Below are 26957 nucleotides of genomic sequence, written 5' to 3' on the forward strand. Positions count from 1 at the left end.
AAGGCAGCTGTCAGCTCTTATAATGCTCTTGGACTGCCAGGGGAGTGCAGGGGGGCAGTCTGCAGACCCAGGATGGTGAAAGCCCGATCCTGGGATCTCTCAGCTCTGCTCCCCTCAGTGGAGCATGCCAGGGTGACTTTCTGCCAAGCCTTTACCCTCCCAAAATAAGGACAGGCTGCATCATCCTCCAAGGGGAAGCCCAAGCTCTGGCCTGCAGCATCCAACTTCTTAGAAAGCCAACTCACAACTCTCATCCTAAGCTTGGCATGGTCGCAGCAAGCCTATCACTGTCCTGGGGCTTCCCTCTTCTCATCTCACTGTCAAAGATCACTGGTTCCTTCTACTCGCTTCTTCTTGCGTTCCCTTAACCATTCTCCTCTCTGTCCTTGCTGCTTCCACGTTTCAGCTGATTCAGGCCAAGTCCATCTCTGGTGTCCCTCCACCGAGGTTGGTGAAGCTGCGCTAGAGATGAATTCAGCTCTCATCTCTCCCCATAGCCAAGCCACCACCTTTTCCTAGCAGTATGGGTAGTCAGCAACTCAGCAGCATGACGGCCCGTGCGGTGCAGGGGGTGGGGGGTAGGAAATCAGTAATTTTGCTCAGTTCAGTGGGGACCAGAGGTATCGGCAATTAGCCCTTGCTGTGTGACCAGTGTCGGTCTTGATCAAGCAGAGAGGTCATCTGCTGATCCAGGGAAGGATATATATTTTTGGGTGGGGTTTGGAAAATCTGGGCATGGTGAAGTGATAGGCTTGGATTTTCCTTTTTTCTTCTTCTGTGCAAGTCTGTTTTAATGGTCTAGGGCTCTTGGGAAACAGCCCTGCCTCAAGGACACGTTACCGGCACATGCCGATGGAAAGCCGTGGAAAACATGCACAAAATTCGGGGCAGGGATTCTGCAGTACAGTTTTGCACGATGCCGTTTGTGGTCTCGCTTTCCACGGGCAGAGCCGGGGGCTTTTAATTTGCTTTTAATATCAGAAAATCAACATTTGCCGTCGCCAGCCTGGGTTTGCTGCGACTGGGGGAGGTGGGTCTGTGGGTGACTCAGGTGTTTGGTCCTTTTGGCTGGGAATGCAACTTCGCGTTCGTCCCGCTGTCTCCCACGTTTGCCTGGGGTTTTGACTGCACCATTGAAGTCGGGAGGAAGATTGTGCGGCACTTGCAGCTGCGGATGGCACTTGGCTGAGCAACAAAACTTCAGGCTTCCTTACTGTCCACAATCTGAGTACGTCTCCCCCTGTAGCTGATACGTAACTGCTATATTGAACATGTTTTTCTTCCTTTTCTGATCATCAAAGTTTCCTCTTCAGGAAACCAGAATCAGCTTGCTTGACTGGACCCCTGACCTGAGCTAAACCAACAGCTGTCCCTCCATAGCGCTGGAACAGAAAATTTTGGGGACTCTTTCCAAAAGCAAATTTTCACTTGTAAAAGGAGCCGTTTAAAATGAGCCACTTCAGTTGATTTAAAAAGCAGCCAAAATATAGAAAAGATCCTAACATTCTTGTGTCGTGTTTTTCAAGCACGTTATTCCTGTTTCCCACTATAACATTTTGTTTAAAAAAAACCCATAAAACCTACAGTATATGAAAACTTAAGACATAACAATAATGAAAAAAATGGTATTGAGTATACTTGATAATGATGTACACTTTAAAACAAATCAATAGACTATGATGTAAACAAAACAGTAAGATAACACTTTAAAAACGAGACAAACATTTATCCATCGATAGTATACAGTAAACCAACAGTCCACTGTGCAGATGCACTTATCATGATGGTAGTCATAAAATGATTAAATGTGTTAAAGTAATGTGTTATAAAAGTCTATTATAATTTTCTACTTGTATATCTCATATAACAGAGCGCTGTTTGTTAATTGTTTCTATAGTGCTTTTTTTTTCTTTTTTTTTTGACATTCCCATTGATCAGTTTTTGGTTAACATGTAGGCTGCAACAGGCTTACTGTAGAGGTGGTAGAGGACGAAAGGAGGGAAGAGGGGATATATACAGAAAGGCCATGTGCAGTTCCCCACTGAGAAGTCCTAGTACTCCGTAATTTTACTGTTCACAATTTCAACGTGGTCGGCTGGAGGAGGAACAAAAACAAGGAGTGAGAAACTGGAAATAAAAACACATCATGCTTTTTTGTTCTCTTTATAACTTCCACTGAGCTACGAAGACACGGTGCACACGCGCTTTCTGCCAGTGTGGGGGGAAGACGCAATGTTTTGTTCGCTCGATGCTCTGATTGCAAGTGAAACGGCTAATACTTTGGGCTTTGTGCTTTCAACGGGCTCCATAAACGCTGACAAAATGATCTGCAGCCAAAGCCTGTGAAAGAGAGAGGGGGCTGACACAAGTCTTGTTTCAGAGACGAGGCGGTCGTGGGCGGGGGCTCCATTGTGCAAGCCATGCTAGTCTCCTACTGAATTTAATGAGCGCTGCGGATGCTTGGCAAATCTGGTTACAAGGGACATACCACAAATCAGGGAGGGAAGTCCGATGGGAGACAACATTAGAGTCAGGCCTGCTTTGAAAATCCCTCCCGGAAAGCTTTGGCCCTACAGCCTTGTGGTGCCTGCCTGACACGGAGCGTGGGCATCGGCCACCTCAGCAGGAGAAGCCTGTTTAGGTGCATCGGGTGCTTGGGTGAACTATCCTTCACCATCCACCTACACTTCAGGGCAGTGTCACTTCCCAGACGGCATCCTTTGCAATGCTGGTGAATCCTACTTATCCAGCCACGCACAAAGCTGCAAGCGTTTCAGTGATCCCCTGCACTTCTCTGCTGGTGCACACTCACGACAGAGAGCCTTGCTTATTTGGTATTCAGGTTGTAGCTGCATTGGTCTAGAGGCAAAAGGAATCAAAATTCATGGACGAGATGATCTCTTTTACTAGACCCACTACACATTTGCAAACAAACTCTTGTATTTGTTTGCAAATATCTAGTTGGTCTAATAAAAGATATCGCCTCTTCCATGAGTTTTGATGTCTTTTGTTTATTTATGCTCCCCTCAAGCTGTGAGATGCAGGGAGAGCTTTCCTGAGTAAGGATGGATCAAGAACCTGCTTCAGCCCTTCCCTGAAGCGAGGCCTGCGCTCAGTACTGCTCGGTACTGATGGCACAAGTCTGGGAACACTGAAAAATGAGCAAAAGGAAGCAAATTAAAAAAAAGGCATACTGAAAAAAAAAAGAACGTTCAAATTAATGATAAGGATTTTGAGGAGGAGGTACAGTTCTCCCACAACGCAACTGAACTCGCACCAGGTGGGACCTGCCATATTGCACACGTGACTGTGTCGGGTGTTTCAAAACTGCGACTTGCAACATCGTCACTAAGGCGGAGATCGTGGCCACGAGGCAGGCGCTAACAGGGATGTGCAGACCTGATTAGCGAGCCATCCACATCTATGACTTAAAATCAGCAGAAATAAGGGGCATGAGTTCATGCCAGATCTTTAAGAACGGGTTCCCAAATTCATTTCTAGTGCTTAGACAGAAGCATTTCCTTTAATATTTGACCTCAGCAAAATAAAAATAAAAAAAAGGAATCGCGTATTGGCACATGAAACAACTTCCATCAGCCCAGTCTGTTGACCCCTTTCCTTTTTAATTAACTCAGCTATACTTTAAGTCTCTCGGCGTTATAAGCACAGTGAAGAACTGAAAACCCATTGGGATTTTCTCTCATAAACATGTGCCAGTACATACAAGATGCAGAGAGTGAGAACAAGAGCTCCAACTGTGAAGCCATATCATGCAAATCCAGACAAAGGCCAGTGTCCTTCACTATTGCCCACAGCTTTCAGGCCAAACTTTATAGCAAATAAGAAGTTTTACAAAATCCCAAGACAGGCCAAGTCTTGGGCTGGGGTAAATTTGCCCAGCTGCACTGAAACCAGGAGAGCAAGGCTGGCTGACAGCACCTGACGATGCACGGTCCTGTTTACCCAAGTAAAGGAATTATGCCCCTAGCAGCAACCCAAAACTTACTTAGACTGTTTATCTGGCTCCTGCTGACAAAATACGCTCTCTTGAGCAGCACAGACCCCACAGCATAATTTTGGGGCTGTACTCTGGAGTCTGCTAGGTCGTGGGGAACGGTTCAGTACAAGAGCGGCAGTGGGGACCGTGGGAGTTTCTTTCACACTGGAAAGCAGGCGTTTCAGACGATGCACAAACAACCGTTTACCATAAAACCTAGGCGCAGACCTTCCCCCTGCCCCTCAGCCACCGAACGAGTAGGTCGCAGCTGCCCACTGAGAAGACAAAGTGCCTTCCTACAAAGACATCAACAGCAGATATCAAAATGGAAAAAAACACTTACTGTTCTATTGGAAACTTCTACATCTGTGAGACAAACATGCTGCTGCTCAGTTCATCTACTGATAACTGGGATATCTATGGCAAAGAAAACAGATCCCATTAAAATGCTTCCCTGGGAACATTCCAGTCATTCTCCCCTCAGCGCTTGTTTAAGGTTAGTCAACGCACATAATCCCCGGGAAAGCAGGATTTTAGAGGGCGCGGACCATTCCCAGGATCTCTCTCGTTTTACAGGCATAAATAGCAATGCAGTCGCATCGTTATTGATGCCCGGTGATGTACATGGTGATTGTACTTGGGAGTCCAACTTCATACACTGTAAGGCAGAGAAATGCCCTGTAAATTGCCAGTTGGGAAGAAGGGGTATCCCTTTTGCAAGCCACGCGTAGCCATACAGTAACGCAGCCCCAGAGTGAGTGCTTCATGGTGCCCGGTCCGTTATTAGCAGGCCCGTTGCACCTGAAACTACAAAAAAGGCTGAGAACAAGCACAGCAATACCAACTGCAGGTAGCAAAGCATTTGCAACAGGCCAATTTGATCCCAGTCCTTCTTTAGGCAAAATTCCCATTGCTTCCCTTAAAACCACGTCTCCGCCTGAAGGGTGAAGACTCTAGGACTTGCCCTCTGAAGTGATCAGGGTACTGTATGGCGATCGGTGTGTGGTGGAGGAAAGTGATACCCGCTTTTCCTGGGGGTGGCTCTGAACTTGAGCCCAGTGAGGCACTAAATAAAAATGCCGACATTATAATTGGAAAACCCCCCCACAACATTGCCCGAATCTCTACTCTGGCCTAATACGAAGAAGTTTGTGGTTTATGAAATATCAGGAAGCATTCCTAGAATAAAGATTGTGTGTATACAGTTCAGGACTGGTGTGGAAGCAGCAATCATGGTTTAATACCTTGCGAGCAATGTTTTGGGCAGGATCGTACCTAGGCAAACATGCATGAAATCCTTCAAATTCATGGCACTGGTGAAACAGCACACGGATCGTATAAGCCGCATCGTCTATACGAACTATAGGCACTGAGTACCGGGGGGATGGATGATGCGCTCCTGGTTCAAAGAAGCCTGAACTCTGCCCCGCTTTATGCTAGGATCCAGGCTTGGTTTTTGCCTTCCGCTTTCCAGGACGTGCCAAAATACCGTGGGAAAGCGCGGTATTTCTGGCTGGGACGGAAAGCAGAACAGCCACCAATCTGGTACGTCTTTCTGTGCGAGTTTTTCAGCCCCGTTTTGCAAGACTCTGGAGGCTCGGAGAAGCCAGACGCCCTTTGCTGGACGTGAACTCGAACTCCAGATCACCCATCCCCGGGTGACTCGAGCGCCGCCCAGCGCGACGAGCCGATGCCCCCTCACCAATCCCAAAAGTATACATGCTGCCTTGCCAGCAGCCCGATCCTGGGCAGGGTGGAGCGCCTTGCGGGAGACGCCGAGCGCCCTCCGCCCCTCGAGAAGACGGAGGGAGGCAGAGGGGCTCGGGGCCTGGCGCAAGGTGCGCTGCGCCATGCAGGATCCGGCCGGCGTACCGTTCGTCTAGCTCTGCACACGTGAAAGAAAGCTATTGAAAGGGCAAACCTGATTGGCCGTAGCTGTTGCAGCGAAGGGGACGCTGGTGGCAGGTGTTGTTGCTGCAGACACAGTGGTGGGCGTAGCACCGTGCATCATGGGCACTTTCAGTAGGGAACCATGGAAGCGACATACGGGAGGGTGGAGCGTTTATGTAACCATGGCAACATGTGGTGGATTTTTGGGGGCGTGGCAGGTATCACAGCAACAAGCCATGTGACATCGTCATGAAGGAGACACCGGGGCACAGCATGCAATCACAGTGCAAAGCAAGACAGCGTTGGAAAAAAAAACAAACAAAAAAAAAACAAAACAAAAAAACAAAAAAAAAAAAGAAAAGAAAAAAAGAAAAACGAGAGAAGGGGAGAAGCCAATTACAATTGTAATTAAGGAAAAAACTAAAACATTCTCAACACTTAGTACATTTATAAGCAGAACAATGATGTATTAGACTCCGAGGGCCAAATTTCCAAAGGGGGTGGGGTGGGGAGAGGGCAGGGTTTGCTAGCAAAAGCCCACATCAGCGTGCCCCCATGGGGAGTTAAGACACACGGCCAAGTGCACGGTCTTGGGTAGACCCACGTTGGCAAGCGCGCCCGCCCCCCCAGCTTTGAAAGTTTGCCCCCCAACTCATGACTTCAAAGTACATGGTGCACGCCGGAGCAAATCGCCGGACAAGACGTTGTCGTCACGGCACAGCGTTACAGCTACGACCCCCACTGGGTAACACGGCTAGCAGCGGCAACATCCCCGGGAAATGCGTTCTCTCGCCTCCTGACAACAAGGGCCTTCTCCTCAGTACAGTACAGAGTTGCTGGCACTGGGCATGCGTAACGGGTTGCCTGACGTACAAATTCACCATGTTTTCTTTTCTATGCAATGCTAGAGGATTTTGCAAAAATTCCCTCTGGGGTCAGGGAGGCCGGGGGCAGGGGTGCTGGAACAATAATGGTAATAATCAATTCCAAACGTTGACAATGCAACTAAACAGAACGAGTGCCAGAAACCATCTACGGACAACCGTGACACACAGTAGAGATGTGTCATCTTCCCGGCAGACTAGAGACGCTTGGCTTGGATACAAGGCAGCGGTTAGAAAAGGAAGCACTACCAACACATGCACTTGCATGCCAGGGGACAGCGCTCTGGAAGGGGAAGGGAGGTGCCCCACTCCTGAGGCCCCCGCGGAGAGGGGGCTTTACAAGGAGCATCCCTTGCGAGTGTCTGGGATGAGGAGAAGAGCGCGGGAGCCTTCTCCCCACTCCAGACGCGGTAGCATCAGCAGGAGTTTGAGGGGGTGCAGAACAGAGCCCTCTGTCCCAGTCCTAGCTTGGCCTGGGGATGCTCTGGGGGCCCAAAGTCCACTCAGAAAAGCATGCAGGAATTAGTCTCGAGAGCCACGAGGTCCTGATCCTGATCCTAGCTGTTGGCAGCCCCCCTATTCACAAGCAGCGAGCAGGCTCGTGTGTAGGACTCGGTGTCATAATCTAGCAGCGTACCAGGCTCCATCCATTTTAGGATTCCAGCTTTCCTCTTCCCAACTGCAACTGGCACAGGAGAACTGGAATGCACTGGTCTAGCTTCCTCCCAGGAGGGAGCCCGCCTTTAACCTGCCCCGCTCAGCCCGCCTCCTGCAAACGGGGGACAGTGGGAACTCGGTCACGGGTTTCCAGAGCAGCGGCTGCCCCCGACTAGGCCCTGGGCACTTGGGATGTGTGCGGTTACCCACTGTTTTTGTACGCTTGTCCTGAGGCCCTCTTTTCTGCATGGGGTCCAGGCCTGCTGTGCTGCCCCCTCGGCACGGTTCTTGTTGCCTACAAAGCAGGCAGCTCATTTCCTCCACAGCAAAGCCAGGTTTTCAACTGGTGCAATGCAGCCTGACTCGGTGGCCTGCCCAGAGCCGTGCCGACTTACACCAGCTGAGGGGATGACCCTAAGGATCTCTCATGGTAGGATAATATGCCTGAAAAGGAGATTAGCCTTTTAAAGGATAAATGATCCTCAGAAGCATGACTAACATCCAGCTTGTAACATGCTGCATGCCTGACATAAAAGAGCCAGGAAGCCTCCCACTGCTCTTCCCTTGTTCTGTGCAACTGAATTGGGTTGCAAAGATCCTTGTGTGCAAGATCTTTGTCTCGGCAACAGAACGGACAAGGTGGGCACTTCTGGCTGGGGCTCGCTCTTGTTAGTCACATAAATCACTGCACTGCACAGAAATTAAAAGGACACAACCATTTTAGCCTTCAAGACACAGCGGATCATCAGTCACACCACTCAGCCACCCGAGTTCTCACGGACGCGCAGCAACTCGCTGTCTCTTTCAAGTTAGGAAAAGTTGAGAAGTTTGTGTAGAAAAACCTACCAACGCTTGCAGTGGGTGTCATGCACAGTACTGACCCTGCACACCATGCAGTGAAGCGTGGAAAGATGAACAAAAGGGATATTTCATTAGTGAAGCTTTAGTGTTAGAAATAACTTTAACTCAAAGCAGGTACTTTCTTTGCAGCATTCATTACCTTGCACATGCAAAACAGATTCTGCATATTGATACATCATTATTTTTAAACTGAGTTCTAAGGTCACAGCAAACCAAAATAATTCTTGGCTTCTTGGGCAGAGAATATGTTTCCCTCTCTACCCCCCACCAGCAGTTAATGAGGGGCTCCACTATGAGGAACAGAGCCGGATCGGATAATTTGGTATCAAGCAGGCTGATTTCTCTGCGTGGGAGGGTATCTCAGCTCAAGACATGCAAACCAATGGTGTCTGAGGCTGCGGTGTCACGACTGCAAGACCTGCGGGTCTGCTTGCCTTCGAACAAACTTTTCAAAAGGAATTTACTCAGCCAGCAGGTGTTGTGGTTTCCAAGTCTCTACTTGAAGCTGAAAGAGGCAGTTTGGTCTTGAAATAGTCCCCGTCGTGATACGATCTCAGACGTAAGCAACGGCCTTCCCCAAAGGAGACAACCATGCAACTGAACTGGGAAAAACTCCTTTTGAAGCAAACATTTCTCTGGCCTGCCCCCACCCTGAGACAGTCTGCCCTGAAGGGTGGAGAAGGGTCTTTGCAGCCCCGAGGGAACCTGCATTTCCCAGACTCACCTTTGGGGCAGGAGAAAACCACCCCGTTTATTTTGGGGTGGGTGGTTAGGTCTGTCCAGGCCAAGGCTGCAGCAAGTGGCAGCAGCCCCAATGCTACAGACAGGGGATTTGAGGGTGTGGAGTGGACAAAAGCTGGATTTACAGCTAGTCTGCATTGCTGCACAGATTTTGGTTCGTGCGTCCTCTGCAGAACAGGCATAAGCAGCCAGGCACAGCAAATGGGTTTCGGGATCCTCAGTCCTGGCTGAGGAGAGACCTCTTTAGGGTCTGACCACGCTGACCCCTCAGGAGGGGAAGCGCGTCCTTTGGCATCTACCGGAGCCACGCAGGGCACGCGCCTTCGCTCCGCCTGTGGGACATGAGCAGCGGCTGAATGGGAAGAATATGCCTCAGCGTGCACCGAATGCCGAACATTCATGGGATAACTATGCCCTCCTTTTGCCAGCACCTTTGGGGATGCATGAGCCAGGGGCTTGGCTCCTGGATGATGGGTTTTAGGTTCAACTGTCCTGCAGAGGACAAGATCTGGCTGCCAGGGTCTCTCTTGCCTCTGTTTGGCCACGGACATGATTGGGCCCGCTTTGCCTCAACTGAAAAGGTGCTGACTCAGGGCAGGATTTCTGCTTATATTCCAGCAAATCTCATTTAATGAGCAAACGAGGCATTCAACATTAAAAAAAAAAAAATTAAAAACCAGGCAGCGATTTTTAAGCGATGCTTCAGCAAGGGAATAATGACATTGCCAGCAGTCTGCAGACTCCAGAAAATTCCTCAATCAGCCATCGATAATACCTACAATGCTGAGCAGATTTCCGTTTTTCATTTGACTGCCCTGAATACATGTTAATTGGCTAGTTAGGAATCCTCCCCCCGAGTCAATAGTCCTATTTGTGTCTGAATTACTGAACCGCATCTTTCAATTTTGCTCTGAGACCTGAAAGGCACAAGAAAAGCCTGGGAGTGAAATTGCTTTTAAAAAGCTTGGGCTATCACACCGGCAAGAGAGAAACATGTCTTTAAGGATGGGTGCAATTTGCATTTTATTAAAAACAAGCCATTTCCTCTCTCAACGTCGTGGTGGCTGGAGCGTCTGGGTCACAGAGATGCAGTCATGAAGACCAGGCACCTGCTGCTTTAAAGAGGAGAGGCTCCTTCACCGTGGCAGGGCATAAAATACGTCAAAACATGCGCATGACAGCGCTACCCAAGAGTCAAGGAATTAATTTGGGATTAACCAATTGAACCATAACGAGGAGAAACAGGAAGCGTGAATTTGAGAAACAGGTGGGCTATTTCCTTAGTTTGATTACCCAAAGGGGGCAGGAAGCTTGAGAAGGTATCTTTAAAAGCAAGCAGCTCTGAATAGTTGCTGGTGACAAACATTAAGCGGGGACATGTCTACAGGAGCAGACCGCGCCGCTGCTTTGGATGTATCCTGAGACTGGCTCTTACAAGCCTGCTCCATAATTCTTATCTCCATATCAGAAAAGACACGAGAAGCAACAGGGAAATGCACCAAGAGACTTACCTGTCGGGATAAACGTAGGCTGTTGCAACTGCATGTTGGCTAGAGCCTGTTGGTAGTGGAAAACGCTCGGGTTAAAGACTGTGGTGGCACCATTGTTTTTTTCAAGTGCTGGCCTCTTTGGTAAAGGTTGAAGTGCACCAGGTGGCAGGGCCTGCGGACGAGGGAGTCATTAAAGGCGAGTAGCAAAACCAGGAAACCCAAGTTAGACAAAGCATGCAATAAATAATATGGAGTCAGGCCTGCCAATCACCTGCAACTGGGTCAACTTAGCAAGACAGGAAAGAGCAGCTAATCACGGTGAAAGAGTAGGTGAAGTCACAGGGTCACTAGATAAGCAGTTAGTAAAGACGGAAAGAGAGAGAGAGAGTCCAAAAAACAGGAGCGCTAGGAATACTATGGAAGCTTTTCAATAGCACCGATTTATGCGTGTCGGAAAAGGAAGGGGTTTCGTCTGGGCTGGGCCCAACAAAAAAAGCAGTGGCAGGCAACAAGCATTTTAAAAGCATCCGCTTGCAGCAGCAGAGTCGACTCTTTCAAATGAGAAGATCGGCAAAAGCAACGAATGCAACAGAAACCCACCCCCACGAGGTGCTTGCTAATGTTGCTCATTTAAAGACCTGCCTGCCTGCCTGGGCATCAGTGTGTTGGTACGTACGGTGACTAAATGGGACCTGCTCTCAGCTACAGGCACGAGATTACACACTTTTCTTCCTAGAGATACTGACCCATATAGCCAAGAGTGGGCCCAACTTTCTTCCAGCCTACAACAGCGTTACTCGCAGTAACCCAGACTTCCTCCTGCTGTGCAAGAAGACAGGAGTATTTCCAGATTTCTTGCTCTTTTGTTTCCAGGAGCAGATCTGGTATCTGCAGGGGTGGATCTTCCTACCCAGCAAACCTCCTCCTTTTGTTCGGTCAGACTGCTGGCGTCCCTAGACAGTCAAACCTGTTTCTTGATCAGCAGTGGGAGCAAGCTTTAACTGGGCTCTGTAACTTTTCTCGGGACGTTAATCATCCTTCGTAAAGCATGTCTCAACAGCCAAGCAGTCTGTCGAGCTCTGAGGAACGCTGCGAATGATTTGCAGCTCTCCGCTGTACCCATACGGAAATGGCATTCACTCTTTTTTTTAATAAGGTGAAAAAGAAAAGATCCCTTTTAATTATGCTTTGCAATCCCCTCACTCGTAAGTGCCCCATGGACTGCAGTAGGATTTATACCTGCGGAGGGCATGCAGGATCATAGCTGCCTCGCTGTGTAAGGGGTCAGGTAGCAAAGCAGCGGCTGAGAAGTCGGGTTATCTGCTTCAACCGCTCCTCTGCCTTCAAATGAATGCCAGCAAAGGTTAGGCCACACAAGGAGCTTTAACTAATGAAGGGTTCACGCTACACACAGAGTACCCTTAGGGAAGTACGCATGGAAAGTAGCTTATAAAATGTCACGGATGGAAATGCACAATAGAGCTCCATTCAAAACTTGTAATACTTGGTCACTGTCAAGAAACAGGTTTCACTTCAGTTTTAAGCTGCTCTAGGAGACTGCTCATCTCAGAAATGTTAAGCGAGTTTCCTCCAGGCCGAATGCTACTGTATTGCATTTTGGTTTTGATATAATCAATTGGAAAGAAACACTTCTACGTGCAAAACCTGCCCATTGATGCGCACGGCTCCCAGAGACGCTAGCACGTGCTGGGGACAGAGCCGCTCGTCTCCAGACGGCGCCTGCTCCGGTTGAGAGACTGGCAGCAATTATGCTTCGACCGGACTTTTCAAACGTGGGTCCTGACACTTCGGTGCCTAACTCCAAATGCGGAGAACCTAACGCAGTAGCCCGATTTCCAGAGACACTGCTGCCAATGGCTTCACGTTTTCACTAGTGGCTCTATCACAAGACAGCTTTCTTCCTGGAGCCCTGCTGCAACGCACAGCACCTCTCTCACCCTTTCTTTGTAAACACGTCACTTTTTGTGTCCGTGCAAGGGGCCACGCACCAGTGTGCTAGGCTGGCGTAGCTCTCCGCCTTTCAGAGGTGCGCACCAGGGTGTGTTAGTCATGCACATCCATACACAGATCTCACTACAATGGAAACTCCCTTTCACTGATACTTCCAACCCCCAGAACAGGAAATAACTAGAGTGAATCACAGACAAGGAGGCTGGAAGGGAGCTCAGGAGGTCATATCTAGTCCAACCCCCTGCTCCAAGCAGGACCAGCCCCAACTGCATCATCCCAGCCATGGCTTTGTCCACCTGGGGCTTAAACACCTCCAAGGATGGAGACTGCACCACCTCCCTGGGGAGCCTGTCCTAGTGCTTCACCATCCTCATGAGAAAGTTTTTCCTAATATCCAACCTCAACTTCCCTTACTGCAGCCTGAGCCCATTGCTCCTTGTCCTGCCATCTGCCCCCACTGAGACCAGCCCAGCTCCGTCCTCTTTGCAGCCCCCTGCGGGGAGTCGAAGGCTGCTATCAAATCCCCCTCGGTCTTCTCTTCTCCAGACTAAATCAGCCCAGTTACCTCTGCCTCTCCTCATAAAGCAAAGCTTGCTGTGTGCCAGGCAGGGCATGTGGGCCACTACTGCTGTCCCCTTGGCAGCTAGTGGCTGTAAGGAGCAGGGAGGGTATCCCTGCGGCACTGCTTATAGCTAGGCTGGATCCAAGCAGCACAGCAGGGGCAAGCAGAGGGGGTGGGAGAAGGGCTACGAGACCTCCTGTTGCAATGCCGGGCTCTTTACAAAGAGCAGGCCACATCCCAAGCAGCGCAGCAAGGAGCATTTCGCATCCAGCGGCCACACCGGCGCAATGCGAGAGTGAGAGCACTGAGCTGTGCGTGGTCGGTGTCTCCCCACCAACCGTGGGACACCTGCATCTGCCTCCACCTGTACCTGCATTAAATCTCCAGGGGAAGGGGAGCACGGGCAGGAGAAGCCTAGAGCCCTGACTCTTAGGTGCTAGAGGAGCGGGAATCCCTGTGCTGCTAAAAGCTGTGAACTGGAGAAGTAAAGGAAAACCCCAACCACAAACACTGTGGCCTCATTTGGCTGAATCCCCTCAGGCAGCTGCTTATTAACTCAAATCTCCAGATGGCAGGGGGCTTGGTGTGAGCTGCTGCTGTCCTAGCCCTCCCTGGCTTGCAGGTGGGAAAGAGAGCCTCCCTGCTGTCCCAGAGGTCCCTTTCCTGAGCACCCTGGAGGGCTGTCGGGCTGAGCAAGGACTGTGACTTTGCTCCGAGGACAGCTGAAATTTGAGCGGACCCATCAGTGCATCCTGGCACGCGTGACACTGACCCCAGCCCCAGGCTTCAACCTTCCAAGGGGAATCTTTCACTCAGGCCTGAAACGCAGCCACTTCCGGGGTGAAACGTTGCTTTACCGGCACGTAGCAAGGCAGCAACAGCACATAGGTGAGTTTAATAGGCCACAGTTAAGAAACATGCTGACCAAATTGGAGCTCAGACGGACAACTCGCTCAGGGCTGGGTCTCATGAGAAGTGGGACTAGGTCTTCAAGTCTCAGGGGCTCCCGACCTGGGTTTCTAATGATCGCTGCGAGGGGTTGCTTCTACCAGAACCCATTCTCCTGGCCTCGAGTGCCGATGCAGAGAGGACAGCATTGCCTCGGTGTCACGGCAGAGCTCGAGAGCCTCTGGGCACCTCCAGTGACGATCACAGCTGCAGGACATGCTGCTTTGCACAGACACAGGTGCTGTCATGCTGACAGGGAAAGTCAAGCCTGATGCTGCCTGTACTGTACTGCCACCCGCGGACTGCAAAGCTCGGGGACCGTGGCATGGCCCCGATACTGTGACTGTGTGCCCCTGACAGCTGTGTTAAGGGAGCTCCTTTAAACCCAAACTCCAAGTCTTTCAAAGCCCCTGAAAGGACCTTGCCCCCTAAAATTACACAACCACTGCTGGAGGACTCACTGCAGAGAGGGTTTAGGTAAACAGGCTCACATCCCAGCTACTAGAAAGGCTGAACAAACAGCTTTCGAGGGCAGTGACCTCAATACCTTCCCCCCACTGGGAAGGGGACCATGCGACTGGAGGCAAGGAACAACACACAGGGGGAAGAGGAGGACCAGTGCATGCTGTGAAGGGCCAGGGAGGTGCCTCCTGCCAGGGGGACTGAGTGGAGCGGCCCCTGTGGCAACAGGCTGAATGCATGCCCCGCGTGTCAAGCCCTGGGCTCTCTGTGCCCATCCTGCCCTCTCTCCTTGCAGCAGCTGGGTTTCTGGGACGCTGCGGGTCTCACCCATGGCCTGCTCTGGGAGATCTGGAAGGAACTTTTCTATTTGAGCCCCAAAATGGCAGAAGTCAGGCGAGTCTTTTTGCTGTTCTTGCAGCATTCTGGAAACACCATTAGGGAGACCGCAGCATGCAGCAGGCCTGGGAGTCTCCTGCTGCATCCTCAGCCTTGAGGACATTGGACATGGTGGATCCCCTCTGCCCCCCCACCCAGGGTTGGTTTGAGGAGCTTTTGCTCCAACTTGTGGGTCATACAGTGGGAGACCCACATAAACTCCTAGCATGTCCTGCTGGTAAAGTGTCAGCCTGCTGCTTAAGTGCACCTCTGTGCCGATGTGCCGTCATCACGTGTGTGCACAGTTTGAAATCTGAGCTCTGTCAATCTGGATGGGATCCCTCCTTCCCAAGGGAAAGAGCAGCGGTTTGTGGGTTTCCTGTTTGTTTTGCTGGCCAGCTAGCATGGTCCTAGCCCAGCTCCAAAGGAGCGGTGCCTTTTACACTTGCTGCAGCACCGGCCTGGCGAGCACGGGTGCAGTGGTGGCTAACACAGTGCCCCAGTGCGGGTGGCTGGCCGCTGCAAGTTTTTGGAAATTCAAAACATGGTGGAAGTGATTTAAAAAAAAACAAACCCCAACCAACCCACCCCTCTTTCTCACTGAATCATAGAAAATGAGGGTTGAGGGGAGCTCAGGAGGTCACATCTAGTCCAACCCCCTGCTCCAAGCAGGACCAGCCCCAGCTACATCATCCCAGCCACGGCTTTGTCAAGCCAGGTCTTCAAAACCTCCAAGGATGGAGACTGCACCACCTCTGTGGGTAACCTGTTCCAGTGCTTTACTACCCTCCTCGTGAGAAAATTTTTCCTAATATCCAACCTCGACTTCTCTTACTGCAGCTTGAGCCCATTGCTCCTTGTCCTGTCGTCTGCCCCCACTGAGACCAGCCCAGCTCCGTCCTCTTTGCAACCTTGCGCAGGGAGGTGAAGGCTGCTATCAAATCCCCCTCAGTCTTCTCTTATGCAGACTAAATCAGTCTCTCCTCATCGGTCATGTGCCCCAGCCCTTCCCACACTTATGCCAAAATGATCATCTTGCCGTACAAACTGTGCACAGAACAGAAGTGCCAAGAGGAAGCCATTGGCAATGCCCAGACAAGCCTCAGCTATTAGGGCTTCTAATGGAAAAGCAGCCGGACCCTGGACAACCGTCGTGCGAGCAGCGTCCCTGTCTTGTTCTATGAGATTCCTCCGACACCTCTGGCACGTTTCAGGCCTGAGGTGTGAAAGGCATCCAGCTAAGGCACCGCTGTCCACCGTGCCCCAGCTGCTGCTGTTTGAAAACAGGCTGATTAAAAACAGGGTGATAATTAAACAGCTCCCAATCGCATCTGGGCTTCCTGAAGAAAAGCTCAGCTCGTTAACAGTTTCCAAATGCCTGTGCAGGGAGATGTATCGCTTTGGCATGGACCGGCACGTCGGGAAAAATGGCATAACATTTCCGATCGCGATGGGCAGTCTCCTGATGCGTCAACACAAAACAACAAATGAGAAAAGCGTTCAGGCAGTCTAGATGGTTACGTGCAAAGCAAGAAGGTGAAAGGTCCAAGTACCAGGTCAAAGGTTGCCTCGAGGGGTCGCTTCAGTGATCTGACAGCTGGCTGAGTCTTAATTAGCAGGCAGCGAGCACATGATGGCAATGGGCCAAAGGGGGATTTCAAGCATAACAACAAAAAACAGCAAGCAAAAGGTGCGTCAAAGGAGAGCAACATTGTGGAGAGGTGAAGAGAAAAAAAAAAAAATGAATGCATTATACAACATATTAAAAAGACCAGGCATGCACAACACGGGGCGGTCGCTAGCATGAATTGGACTAGCTCTATTAGTCAGCTGGTTTATCTCAGGAAGCTTCGAGGCAAAAGAAATACCCTCATGGATGGTGGATTTAGCGTTTGATCTAAAATAATGGCACTGTGACTCACCACCTATCAGGCTATAAATACTTTAAGAACTAGCAGGTTTAGCAGGGGTTTTGCTATAAAAATAAAATAGCATTGGAATGCATTATTCAAGTATAAGTACCGGCTGGCTGGACCTCAAGCTGATTTCTGCATCTACTTAATACACATGAGTCCACAGCAAGGGAAGCATCCCTAATCCCACACCTGTTTGTGTGCTGTCCCAATCTGGAGACAAATAACCCCATTACACTCCCTTGATTTGAACGGGAAACCTCGTGTGGAGTCAGACCAGGCCGAGTGGGGTAAGTGTCTGCAAACTCAGGCCTTCCAGAGATACCTCCCTAACCTACTTAGTCTCGAGTGGATCCCAAATCTATGTGCCAAGGGATTATTAAGCTGATTTGTGTCGCACACGATTCCTGATGGAAGATCAGACCCCATTCTTCCCTTCTTAAAGCGTTTGACTCAACAGATGCAATAAATGCATCAAGCCTTGAGACGTTAATGAATAATATAAACTGTTTTGGTAGCCAGGGTGTTGCAACATGCAATCAATAAATATTTTAAACGTTCTAGTTAATGGCACACAAATAGGGTTAACTACATTTTTGACAGAAGCCAGGAGCATAAATAAAACACACGCTGGCTTCAGTTAAGTATCAGTGTCCCAGGGAATTAGCGGAAAGTAAAACTTCATGTGTCATGAACGTGGGGGTTCTCCTTTCAGAAGGTTTCCCAAGACGTAGACTGAAGTAAAGCTGTTTCTTCCGACAACAACAGAAATAACATGAAGAAGCTGCTACTCCCTTCTCTTCTTGCAAATAAACTGTGCAGGCCAGAGAAACCCCGTAGCATCAATCAGTTCCTCATAAGCCTTTCCAGGTACGACTGATCCTACCAGAAGGATAGCTGCTTTATTTATATAACTAAGGGCACAGCATGAACATTGCTTGATGCCTGAAAGATTATTACGCCCAGTCTTTGTTTCATCTTGGATGGAAAACACCCGTCCTGCTTTCTGCAGGGAAAGCAATTTAGTAAAACCCCATCAGCCTTATACCGTGAGAATTTCTGAACTGGCAAGAGTCCAGCCCCTTTTGAAACATTCATTTTCCACACGGGAATTTACACAGCAGTAACTGTCCCAGGCCCCAATCAGCTCCTCCCGGCAACTCGGACTTGGCTGCCGTTTTAAATGCATTGAGGAAGGTGATGCCAACAGATGCAGTTCCACTAAGCCAATGGGGCTACATGCATTTGCACAAGCTGGCAATGATAGGAATCCCTTGACCTGCCTTCTGTCCTCTACCTGTAGCTGTGCTGATTTGGGGAGAAGTAACTGAGTTCAAAGGCACCTGGGAGGTGGCACTGTACAACTATCACCCGGGCTGGAGGTGCTCCTCACTTCATGGTCTGACCCCCAAAAAAGGCACAGGGCTGCTTGATTTTTCTAGACTCAGTAGGAGACATCTCGTCCCCACTGAAGTCGCTGGGCCATGATTTTACTCCTTGCGTTAGACTGGGTTGATTGCTAGCTATTTGGGATGATTGTAATTCATTCTTCCTGATGCTGTGTTAATCTCCGCTGTGTTTCACCCCAGAACATCCTGGCGGAAGAGCACGTGCTTTGTCATCTCGCCCCTAAACAATGAGATGTGATGCATCATTCAGTGCATCATGCCACAATGATTACAATGAAGGGGTGGAGAGATGGTATTCATACCACACACACTCTCAGCTCATCATTAAGCCTCTTCCAAATGCTTTGCACTGCTTTTCAACTTATTGCACAAATAAAACCTTTTAGCAATGGCTCTATGGTTCGATACGGTCAGTCATGCCCTTACCATTGCAGCTGCAGCTGTCTGGTTCACCTGGTGTTGAGCTGCTTTGATTTTGGCTTGCAGGTGTGCAGGGGGGTGAAAGTACTTGCATTTCTCCCTAGAGCATCGCCCTTTGATGTAATCCATGCAAACTGTAACAGTATTTTCATTTGTGTCTATCATTGCAATATCTATTGGGTGAGCGTAACGGCAATCGTTCTCACCACGTGTGCAATTTCCACGCTGAAACTCTCGGCAAACCTTAAAAGAAAGTCACATAATTGAGTACAACGGTTAGTTACCCTTCGCTCAGCATCTTTGTCGAAGGGCGTCAACAAAGTGGGACGCATGACAGTCATCGGAGCCTGGGTCCTGACCCTACTCAACCTTGCTCACATTCAGAAGCACTGGGGGTGGGCGACTCATGAGCAGGGGCTACTCAAAATCAGTCCCAACACAAGGTAGCTAAGAGCGCTAATGAATGCAATGGGAAGTATGGAGCAGTGTATGTGCACAATATAAAGCTTCCTGGGTGACACTTTAGCCCAGCAAAGCCACTGGCTGCAAGGGCCAGTACTTCACCCCTCCCTGTGTGCTATGCTTTATATTAATGCCTCTGCCATTTTAACCTACTGAGGTCACAAGGTTTAAAACTTTGGGTTAAAAGATGCAGTCTCAAGCAACACGCTAAATGTGCCAAAAGCAAGGGCAGGGGGAAGGCTCTCTCCTGGGAATGGGCTGAACTCTGACCTGTGCAGTGCCTGATCCTAGCTCATCCTGACCTGACAACGCACTCTTTAAGCTGTTGCCAGAATCACCAGCTTGGTGACCCACTGACAAGGCCTTAAGCTCTGAGCAGGAAAACGTCAACAGCCGACAGCAATGTTTCCATCCGAAGGCCCTGGCACATGGCCTGAACTGAGAAGAATCGCGAGGGGATACGCCAGGCAGAAATCCAGCTGCCCTGTGGGCAGGTGGGATAAATCAGACCGGCAGAGTGTGGTGCAGGTTACATGCTCAGCGAGCAGAAGGCATGTAGCAGGCTGGAAAAGCAACCAACGGGTCAGTATACAGGCGCAAGGGCTTTGAAATTACAGCATCTTATGCTGGCATCCTGAGTGACATCTCCCCATCCCTGACGGCATGCCTGGATCAGCCCACATCCACCCTGGTTTCCTATGCCCTATTTCAGCCTACTCTCTAGGTCTCAAACAGTCACAGTGCATCTGCTAGGACTGCAGCTGACAGCTCCCCAACACTGCGTGCCTAGATAAGGACTGACCTCCCTAGGTTGTTGTTTGTTTTTTTTTCTAATTAGGAAAAGATTGCTTTTACACTCAACATGTTTATTTAGTGTTATACATCGCCGCTATTCCCATCACCAGCCGGCCACCTCTCACCTCCTACTTCCCAGAACCCAAACCAAGACCTCAGGGAGCATCTTTCCATGGGTTTCCAGGGGGCCAGGATCAGGTCCTGCTTGAGTTCAGGGTAGTAGCCATAGCTTCCTCCCTGATCACACTCTTATGGTGACACACGTCCAGCCTAACTCACTGGAAGGGAAGTTCTGCCTTGGGCTGCATCACCCATTTGGGTCTCAGGCTGCCACAGCTAATGTCTGCCGGTGTCTACCCCCCTCCCCACCATCAAACAGCATTATATCTGAGAGTCCAAATACCTCCAGTTTATCCGTACGCATCAGTTTCTGACCAGCAGAGCCTCCTGGCACTGTAACAGTAGGATTTCCGGACACCAGGACAGGCGTATTTGGTAAAAGCTCTGCAGGGACCAAGCCCATCCCAGGAGAAACATGACTTAGGTAGGGACTAAAAGCCATGGTGGGACTTGTTGCAAGCGATGGAGTCACAGGAAACGTAGTCTGTAGGTAAGAAAAAAAAAAGACAAAAAAGGAGATAAAAAAGTGTTACCATGGTGCTCAGTGTTAGTTTTGGCCGGTGGAAGGCTAGTGCGTAACACCAAACGTGCCTTCAGACAGCGCGATTAGCAACACCGAGACGTTCTGCTCTGCACTTAATTCATTTATGGCCATTTTGCAGGGATCCATTCATTCCTACTGACTCACAGACACGTGACTCACTCTGACCACAAGGCATCTTGACTTGTAAGAACAACGCGTACCCATGACCTTTCTAAGTTTAATGACCTAATTAAGAAACCATGCTGGCAAAGACAGCAAAGCCACGTTAACCAGGCATCGCACCCCAGTGAATTCATCCTCTTTGGTGCATCCATCCTACACACTCAGGGGAGGACATGAGGAAACTGGTTTGCTGCCATGGCTAGACTGCTTCTGAACCCCAATCTAGCTCACTTAAATCTAGCATGGGCATCTCTACCCCATGCTGCATTGCCTCACTGACCGTGGGTGGCACTTCTGCCCCCAAGCCAGGACGAAGGCAGTGCACCAGAAGGCCGGCAGCAAGAGGCGATGGTTTTCTGTGCAAGATATGAAACAAAGGTCTTGGCTGCACTTGGCCATGAAAGACCCTACAGCAGTTTCTGGCCAGGGAAACTAGGTTGTTATCAAAAGTACCCAGGCCAGTTTCCATCTTGGGTATTTCTGTTCTGCCTACTTGGATGCTTGCAGCAATACCAGCAAGGATACCAGTCACTGCCTTCTTTATGCACACATCTAACGAGGGTGTAAAGCAGCTGCTTGCTGAATAGTTTGACCAAATTCAGTGGGATGATTTGCTTGCTTGCAGTTAAGCACTACTGTATTTTGCCCCAGAAACAGCTTCATTTTAGTAACAGTATTTTTGTGTCCGGTTCCTACACGGCGGTACCACGCCGTCTGAGGCACACTAAGGCAATGTTTCTGGGCTGAACTGCAGTGCTGCCATCCACCCTCCTGCTGTCTCAGCACTCGACACTGCTCCCGCAGCACATAGAAATTTCCTGCTATTATGTATGAATCATTTGGCCACAACCACGGGTCGTTACTAGCACGGATGCACTATGCACTTGTGCAGCCTTAAAACTCTCTCAGGACCATGCCAGCCCCTCCTCCATGCATAAAATAAAACAATCGATGTCAAAAGAATCTGCACTCAAATTGGGCCCTCAGCTGGCAACGGCCTTGGATTAGGGCCAGAGCTATGGCAGCGTGTAGCTTGTCACTGCCATCATTGGCATTATCCTTCTCCGTGTCTGTCTCCAGTGTAAAGTCGGGGTTGCAACAAAAGCCCTCTTTGCACAGTTGGAAATTTGCATTCCACTTCAGGCGGCTCGAATTCCCCGTTCAGCCGCAGAGATCGAGCCTGCTTGCAAAAGGATGCCAGAAATCACAGGGGTGCCTCCATCAGCAGATGTCTCCAGATTTATTTTTACACTCGCTCTCTCAGTCATGAAGGGGTCTGAAAGAAGCCGCACGCGTATGTTGTGCAACTTGCCAGCTCCTCCTATCACCACTCTCCGGGGCTAGGAAACACCTAGATGATTTGAACTGGAATAAATTATCTCCTCTCCTGCGCCCAGCCACACGGCGCCTATATTCTCAACCCAGCAGTCCCCGGAAAGATTGCAGCTCCCCATGGCGGGAGAGCATCTTCTCTGGGATGAAGAAGGGGTTGAGTTCTCGTTCCCAAGCATGCCCTGCACTTCTCTCAAAAGGATCGTATCCAGCGACCAAGTCAGGGAAGCAACCCCCCTCGATCTGGCAGCACTGAATAATCCTCGCTCACCGAGAGGCGCTCCCAGTTTTCTCCCTGAGGGCCTCAGCATTGCTGGTGCCCAATCCAGGACCCGGTACGTCGATGGAAGAGTGGAGTTATTAAAAGCTCAAGCACGCAGCCCTTTATGAAATCACTCGCTTTCCCCAAGCACTTCCCTGGGGCTCCCAAGCACCATTACACCCTTTGTTGCTGGAAAAGCTCTTTAAAGTCTTAACATACTCAGCTTCCCCCACCCAAAGAGCTGTGCAGGTCAGCAGGAAGTCGGCAAGCATTGCAGCCTGCTCCTCGAGGCAAGCGCTAGCAATTAGACTGGCGTCTGCTGAACGGCTGTCATCATTTGCGTGGTCAAAGCTATTTTCAGAGGCTCAGAGCCTGGCTGGTTCTCACCACATTGGATGGGCACCTGCCACGAGCTGTCCGAGCTCGCCCGATGCACCCACTCCTGCATGGTGGCCCAAACTTCCTCACCCGCTTGCGCGGTAGGATTAGGCTGCGCTCCAGGAGGTCCAGGGCTGGCCGAGCCGGCTCTACATCGTGGCCATGTCTTCACCACTTCCCAGTCAGCCTGGGGCCACTGTCAAGAAGCAAGCACTGCCCACTTGTTCCTGCTCTGCTTGGCAGATGGCATTTAGGCAGAGGAGCTTGCCTCAAGGGTCCTGAGCACAAAATCTCCCAAGGCAGAGAGTGGCACTGGGGCATGATCCCCTCCAGCCACTTCCTTGGTCTACTTGCTGACCCTGAGCGGGGACGTGATACCAGACATGTCTGGTGCCCTTCCCAGAGCCCTGGGAAATCTGACATCGAGGGAATACAGAAGTGGTGTCACGCCACCATGGATACATCCAGGATTTTAACAAGGGGAGGCGCAGAGGGTGAGATGCATCATCACACATAAAACAACACCTATTTTCCTCTGGTTAAAAATAAGCTACAAGCTTTACTAATGTGCTAGCAGTCTAGGGCTGTATTAGTCAGTTTAACTGAAGCAAAAACAAGCAGAACTTCATAGGAATGAGTTAAAAACAGCTGGCAGGGCTGTGAAATAGGAGCTCCACGACCAGGAGCAGCCAACAGACATCAGGTTGGCAGAACAAAGGTGAGCTTGATTGGCTGAGCATCAACACCAGTAAAAAGATGAGAGGTTGTTCACATGAGTGGAACGAAGAGGTAGATGACAATGAGCTGTGATGTCAATGGTCATTGCTGCCTGACTATGAATGCCCCCGCTCCTGCCATCTAGTGTTAAGCTTTGGGTGGAGCAGGAATCAAAGGGAGGTACAAGCGCATCCTCCTGGATCCTGCCCTGCCCAGCTGAGCTCATCTGGGCAGGAGCAACCCCCAAACACATGCACGTAGGAGGGAGGCCGCAGCATGTGTGCCGGCTTGGCTCAGCCCTGGTCTCGAGGTTTTGCAGCTCTCTCTTCTGCCCGTGTCAGTTTGAAGCCCCGGTGCCACTTACTGAATGCAGCTGCTCTCCCCTGCCCTGCCCTGGGGTGCAGATTGAACCTCAGGAGCTTCATGCTTGCTTTTCTCCTGCTGCTCGCCTGGTGCCAGCTCTCCTCCAGCTGCTGGGAGCAAGCCACAGCCTCGGCTTCCAGCACAAATCCCAGCCACAGCCTCTCCTTCTCTGCAGCCCTCTGTGAGGCCTCTCTGTGGGCTGGCGACCAGAGCAGCTGCTGACACTGCCAAGCCCACAGGGTTTGCAATACAAATAAGAAGGGGGGGGCCTCAAAAATCAACAGGATATCAATCCAGGAAAAGGCCATCAGGACCGACGGTGGTTTTTCTGGTTGCCGGCCCCATCTCCCTGCCTTGCGCTGGGAACTCCCACTGATGGGAAGGGGCTGCTCCTTGCTGCGACACTTGGGTCCACTTTGGGATCCACCCCCAGCGACTTCACTGTATGCTGGTGATGCCGGATGGGAACTGCTACTTTGGTGGTACTAAACCCCAGATCCGTACTCTCCTCCCTGACCCCATCATCCAGGCACTGTCTTCATCCCTTGCAAAGCCGGGCAGGCCACAAGGCTGCGTCCACAGTCCATTTTACCTACGTGCTATATCTTCTTATGTTCCTTCAGCACGCAGGCAGCTAGGCCCTGGTAAAACCTGCTGCCCCAAGGCCTAGGAGAGGGCAATTTTAGTGCAGGACATGGGGACAAAGCTTGGACTTTCCCAGTAACACTAATGGCAGCGGCACAGTGCAGCTCTCGAATGCACTCCCCTGCAGGTCTGGTCCAAACTCTTTAGCTTGGTTTAAAGCACAGGAAAAATCCTAACTTGCTCCTGAACTGGGTCCACTGATCAACGTGGCTTATAAAAGGGCTTGTGAGCACTCTGAGTGTGCAAGACAATACAGCCTATTTGGTTTGCAAGGGCTTTTGAGTTGAAGCTAAATGGGCTTCAGAACTAGTATATCCCCATAACAGCTCTGATATGCTGAGTCTTTTCCAGCCTGCCGGGGTATGGGACCTGCAGGGCTCTGGGCCTGGGAGATTCAGGGCCTGAAGGACTCCAAAACGCAAAGGAAACCTGGGAAGTTCTTTAGATGACAGCAACCGAAAGCAAAGGATGCCGAGATGATGCTGGAAGTAGACACGTGTCTTTCAAGGGAGCTCATTCCCTGCAGAACCCCTGGCACGTTCTGCAGCAATGCAGCTCGAGCTGCAGCCCCGGCCTCTGCAGATCTGTTTCCTTCTGCACAACTGGTCTGCGATCTTTCAAGTTTGGGGCTGTCTGTAATAAATGCAGCAGGTGCAGCCAGTAGGAGAAAGGCTAAAAATCTAAGGGAAACAGGTTACAGGCTGGTGGCAGGGCATTAGTGGCTAGCTGCAGTTAGCAAGATCAGGTCATTGATAATAAAAGCAATTATAAGAAAGGGATGGAGGAAAAAAAAAAGATGATCTGAAATAGCTGAAGTGGACGCAGCTAAGACAAGGTGGAGGCAGCACCCAGCTTCTTCACAACTGCTCAGCAAGGCAGTGAAAGGGAAGAGCAGCTGGGATTAGCAGCTAAGCAAACACGACAATAGAGGGGACCGCCTAAACTTCCTCAGTCTCTGGTTGAACAAAATCCACACAACACAAGAGCAGGGCAAAACGAACAAGGCACTAGGCCGTGCGTGACGGCAGGGTGGGCAAGGTGGCTGGAAAGACCAGCAGCCCTGGAGAAATGGATGAACTGCGGGTGCTTGGATACCCCCAGGAGCTGTACTTTACTCAGAAGGACCTGGGAAGGGAAGAGGGGGGCATGACTGGGACCAAAACAGCAGGACACAGATGCAGGGGACAGGGCGAGGAGTACAAGTGTAGCAGGTAGTGGGATGCCTGGATGGAAAAGCAGCAGAAACGCACCCCCACTAAGATGCGAGCCCAGCCCAGTTCGAGATCAGGCGCTCCTTGCACGTTTCTCCACTTCGTGTAGCAAGTGGCCTGCTGCTACGGGACCCTCCCACGGCTACGCGTGGGCACGGGAGCATGGCAAACAGACGGCAAAGCTGATCGTCCTGGGGCTGAGCGTCTCTGCTTTGCCGGCTACGCTTGGCGGGGAACTTTGATCTGTGCCGCGGCAAGGGCTGATTTTCTTAACAAATTGGGAGCTGTTTTGAATTTGCCTAATTAAAAACGTGCTCAGGCTGGCAAATCAATGCTGAAGGGGGGAGAAAAGCAGAGGGGAGGGGAAAGCAGGAAGCCGGCAGGAGGTCATGATGAATGCAGCCCCAATGCCAGCTCCACCTGGGCCAAAAATGCTTGTTACTGCATTGCCTCTGGTCCTTATAAGGGAAGACCTTGAAAATAAGTGGGAACCCCAGTATGAAATGCAGACACACCTTTTGGTAGTGCTCAGACATGATGGTGCCACGGCCTCTGCAAGACAGAGGACCTGAAGGCAAATGGGTTGGGCTAGAAGGGGAACAGAGGCACCAAGAGGTGAGCTGCCTCACCCACGGCCATGCAGCACATCAGTGGCAGGGCATGGATGGGCACTGAAGCCAAGTGCCTGGACAGATCCCATGCTCTATCTCTTGGCCTTTCCCTTTACCAGAATTAACGCAGCCAGAGCTCAGAGAAGCACAGCTGGGCTTCTTCAGCCAACCGGGACAGCCCCAGACACCCGTCGGACGCCCGCTCTGTATTGCCAGGATGGTGCAAGCCAGGCTACGCCGGCTTTGACAAGACGCAAAGGCAAGCAGAAAGGATAGGACTGATAAGAAACAGGTGACAGTATTAATTGGACCTGTCTGTCATATTGATCAGCCGCTGCCCCCATCTCCGCCAGATGCACACCTCCATTTGTAACAGAGATCTCAATGTAGCCCCCGCGCCGCCTCCAAATGAAAACATACTGCAGCTACACGCCTTCCTTCTCGGCCTCCCTCAAAGCCAGCGATTAAGGCTTGGTTCCAGTTTCCCAAACTTGCCTTTGGTATCACGCACCACATAAAACAGCCGAGCAGTAAGACTTTTTAAATACTGTGAAATCTGCTTAATTGGCACCTGCCTGATTTCTTTGGGGTGAGATAGCCAGCGGCTGAGATACGTACACTGCGCTGGTAAACTCACCACTTCGTGTCAGGACTCGAATGGCTGGAAAAGCAAGCTCGGTAGAAGGCCCGGCTTGAAACGAGATTAAATGAACCAAAAGCATTCATGTGCCTCAGCCTTGCTGCAGAGCACCCAAGCGACTTCAATGCAGGGAGT

The 26957-nt window shown here is 50.5% G+C and overlaps 1 protein-coding gene across 6 annotated transcripts in view; it reads right to left on the reverse strand.

Annotated features, from left to right (window-relative positions):
• Positions 1 to 1611: 1611 nt before the first annotated feature.
• Positions 1612 to 26957, reverse strand: part of MBNL3 (muscleblind like splicing regulator 3) — a 57614-nt gene continuing 32268 nt past the window's right edge. The window contains exons 3-10 of one of the 6 annotated variants that reach the window (XM_019536394.1): positions 20241 to 20441; positions 18587 to 18823; positions 16392 to 16445; positions 10542 to 10692; positions 8275 to 8310; positions 5919 to 6013; positions 4341 to 4414; positions 1612 to 2095 (exon numbers count right to left, since the gene is read on the reverse strand). In XM_019536394.1, the coding sequence (XP_019391939.1) occupies positions 4358 to 4414; positions 5919 to 6013; positions 8275 to 8310; positions 10542 to 10692; positions 16392 to 16445; positions 18587 to 18823; positions 20241 to 20441 (831 nt within the window). In that variant the 3' untranslated portion in view covers positions 1612 to 2095; positions 4341 to 4357. The remainder of the gene's footprint in view (positions 2096 to 4340; positions 4415 to 5918; positions 6014 to 8274; positions 8311 to 10541; positions 10693 to 16391; positions 16446 to 18586; positions 18824 to 20240; positions 20442 to 26957) is intronic. The other 5 variants (XM_019536396.1, XM_019536395.1, XR_002101361.1 and 2 more) reach the window with 5 other exon arrangements.

Source organism: Crocodylus porosus, unplaced genomic scaffold (genome assembly GCF_001723895.1).
Source record: "Crocodylus porosus isolate Cpor-Errol unplaced genomic scaffold, CroPor_comp1, whole genome shotgun sequence".
In the NCBI taxonomy this organism is placed as follows: Eukaryota; Metazoa; Chordata; order Crocodylia; family Crocodylidae; genus Crocodylus; species Crocodylus porosus.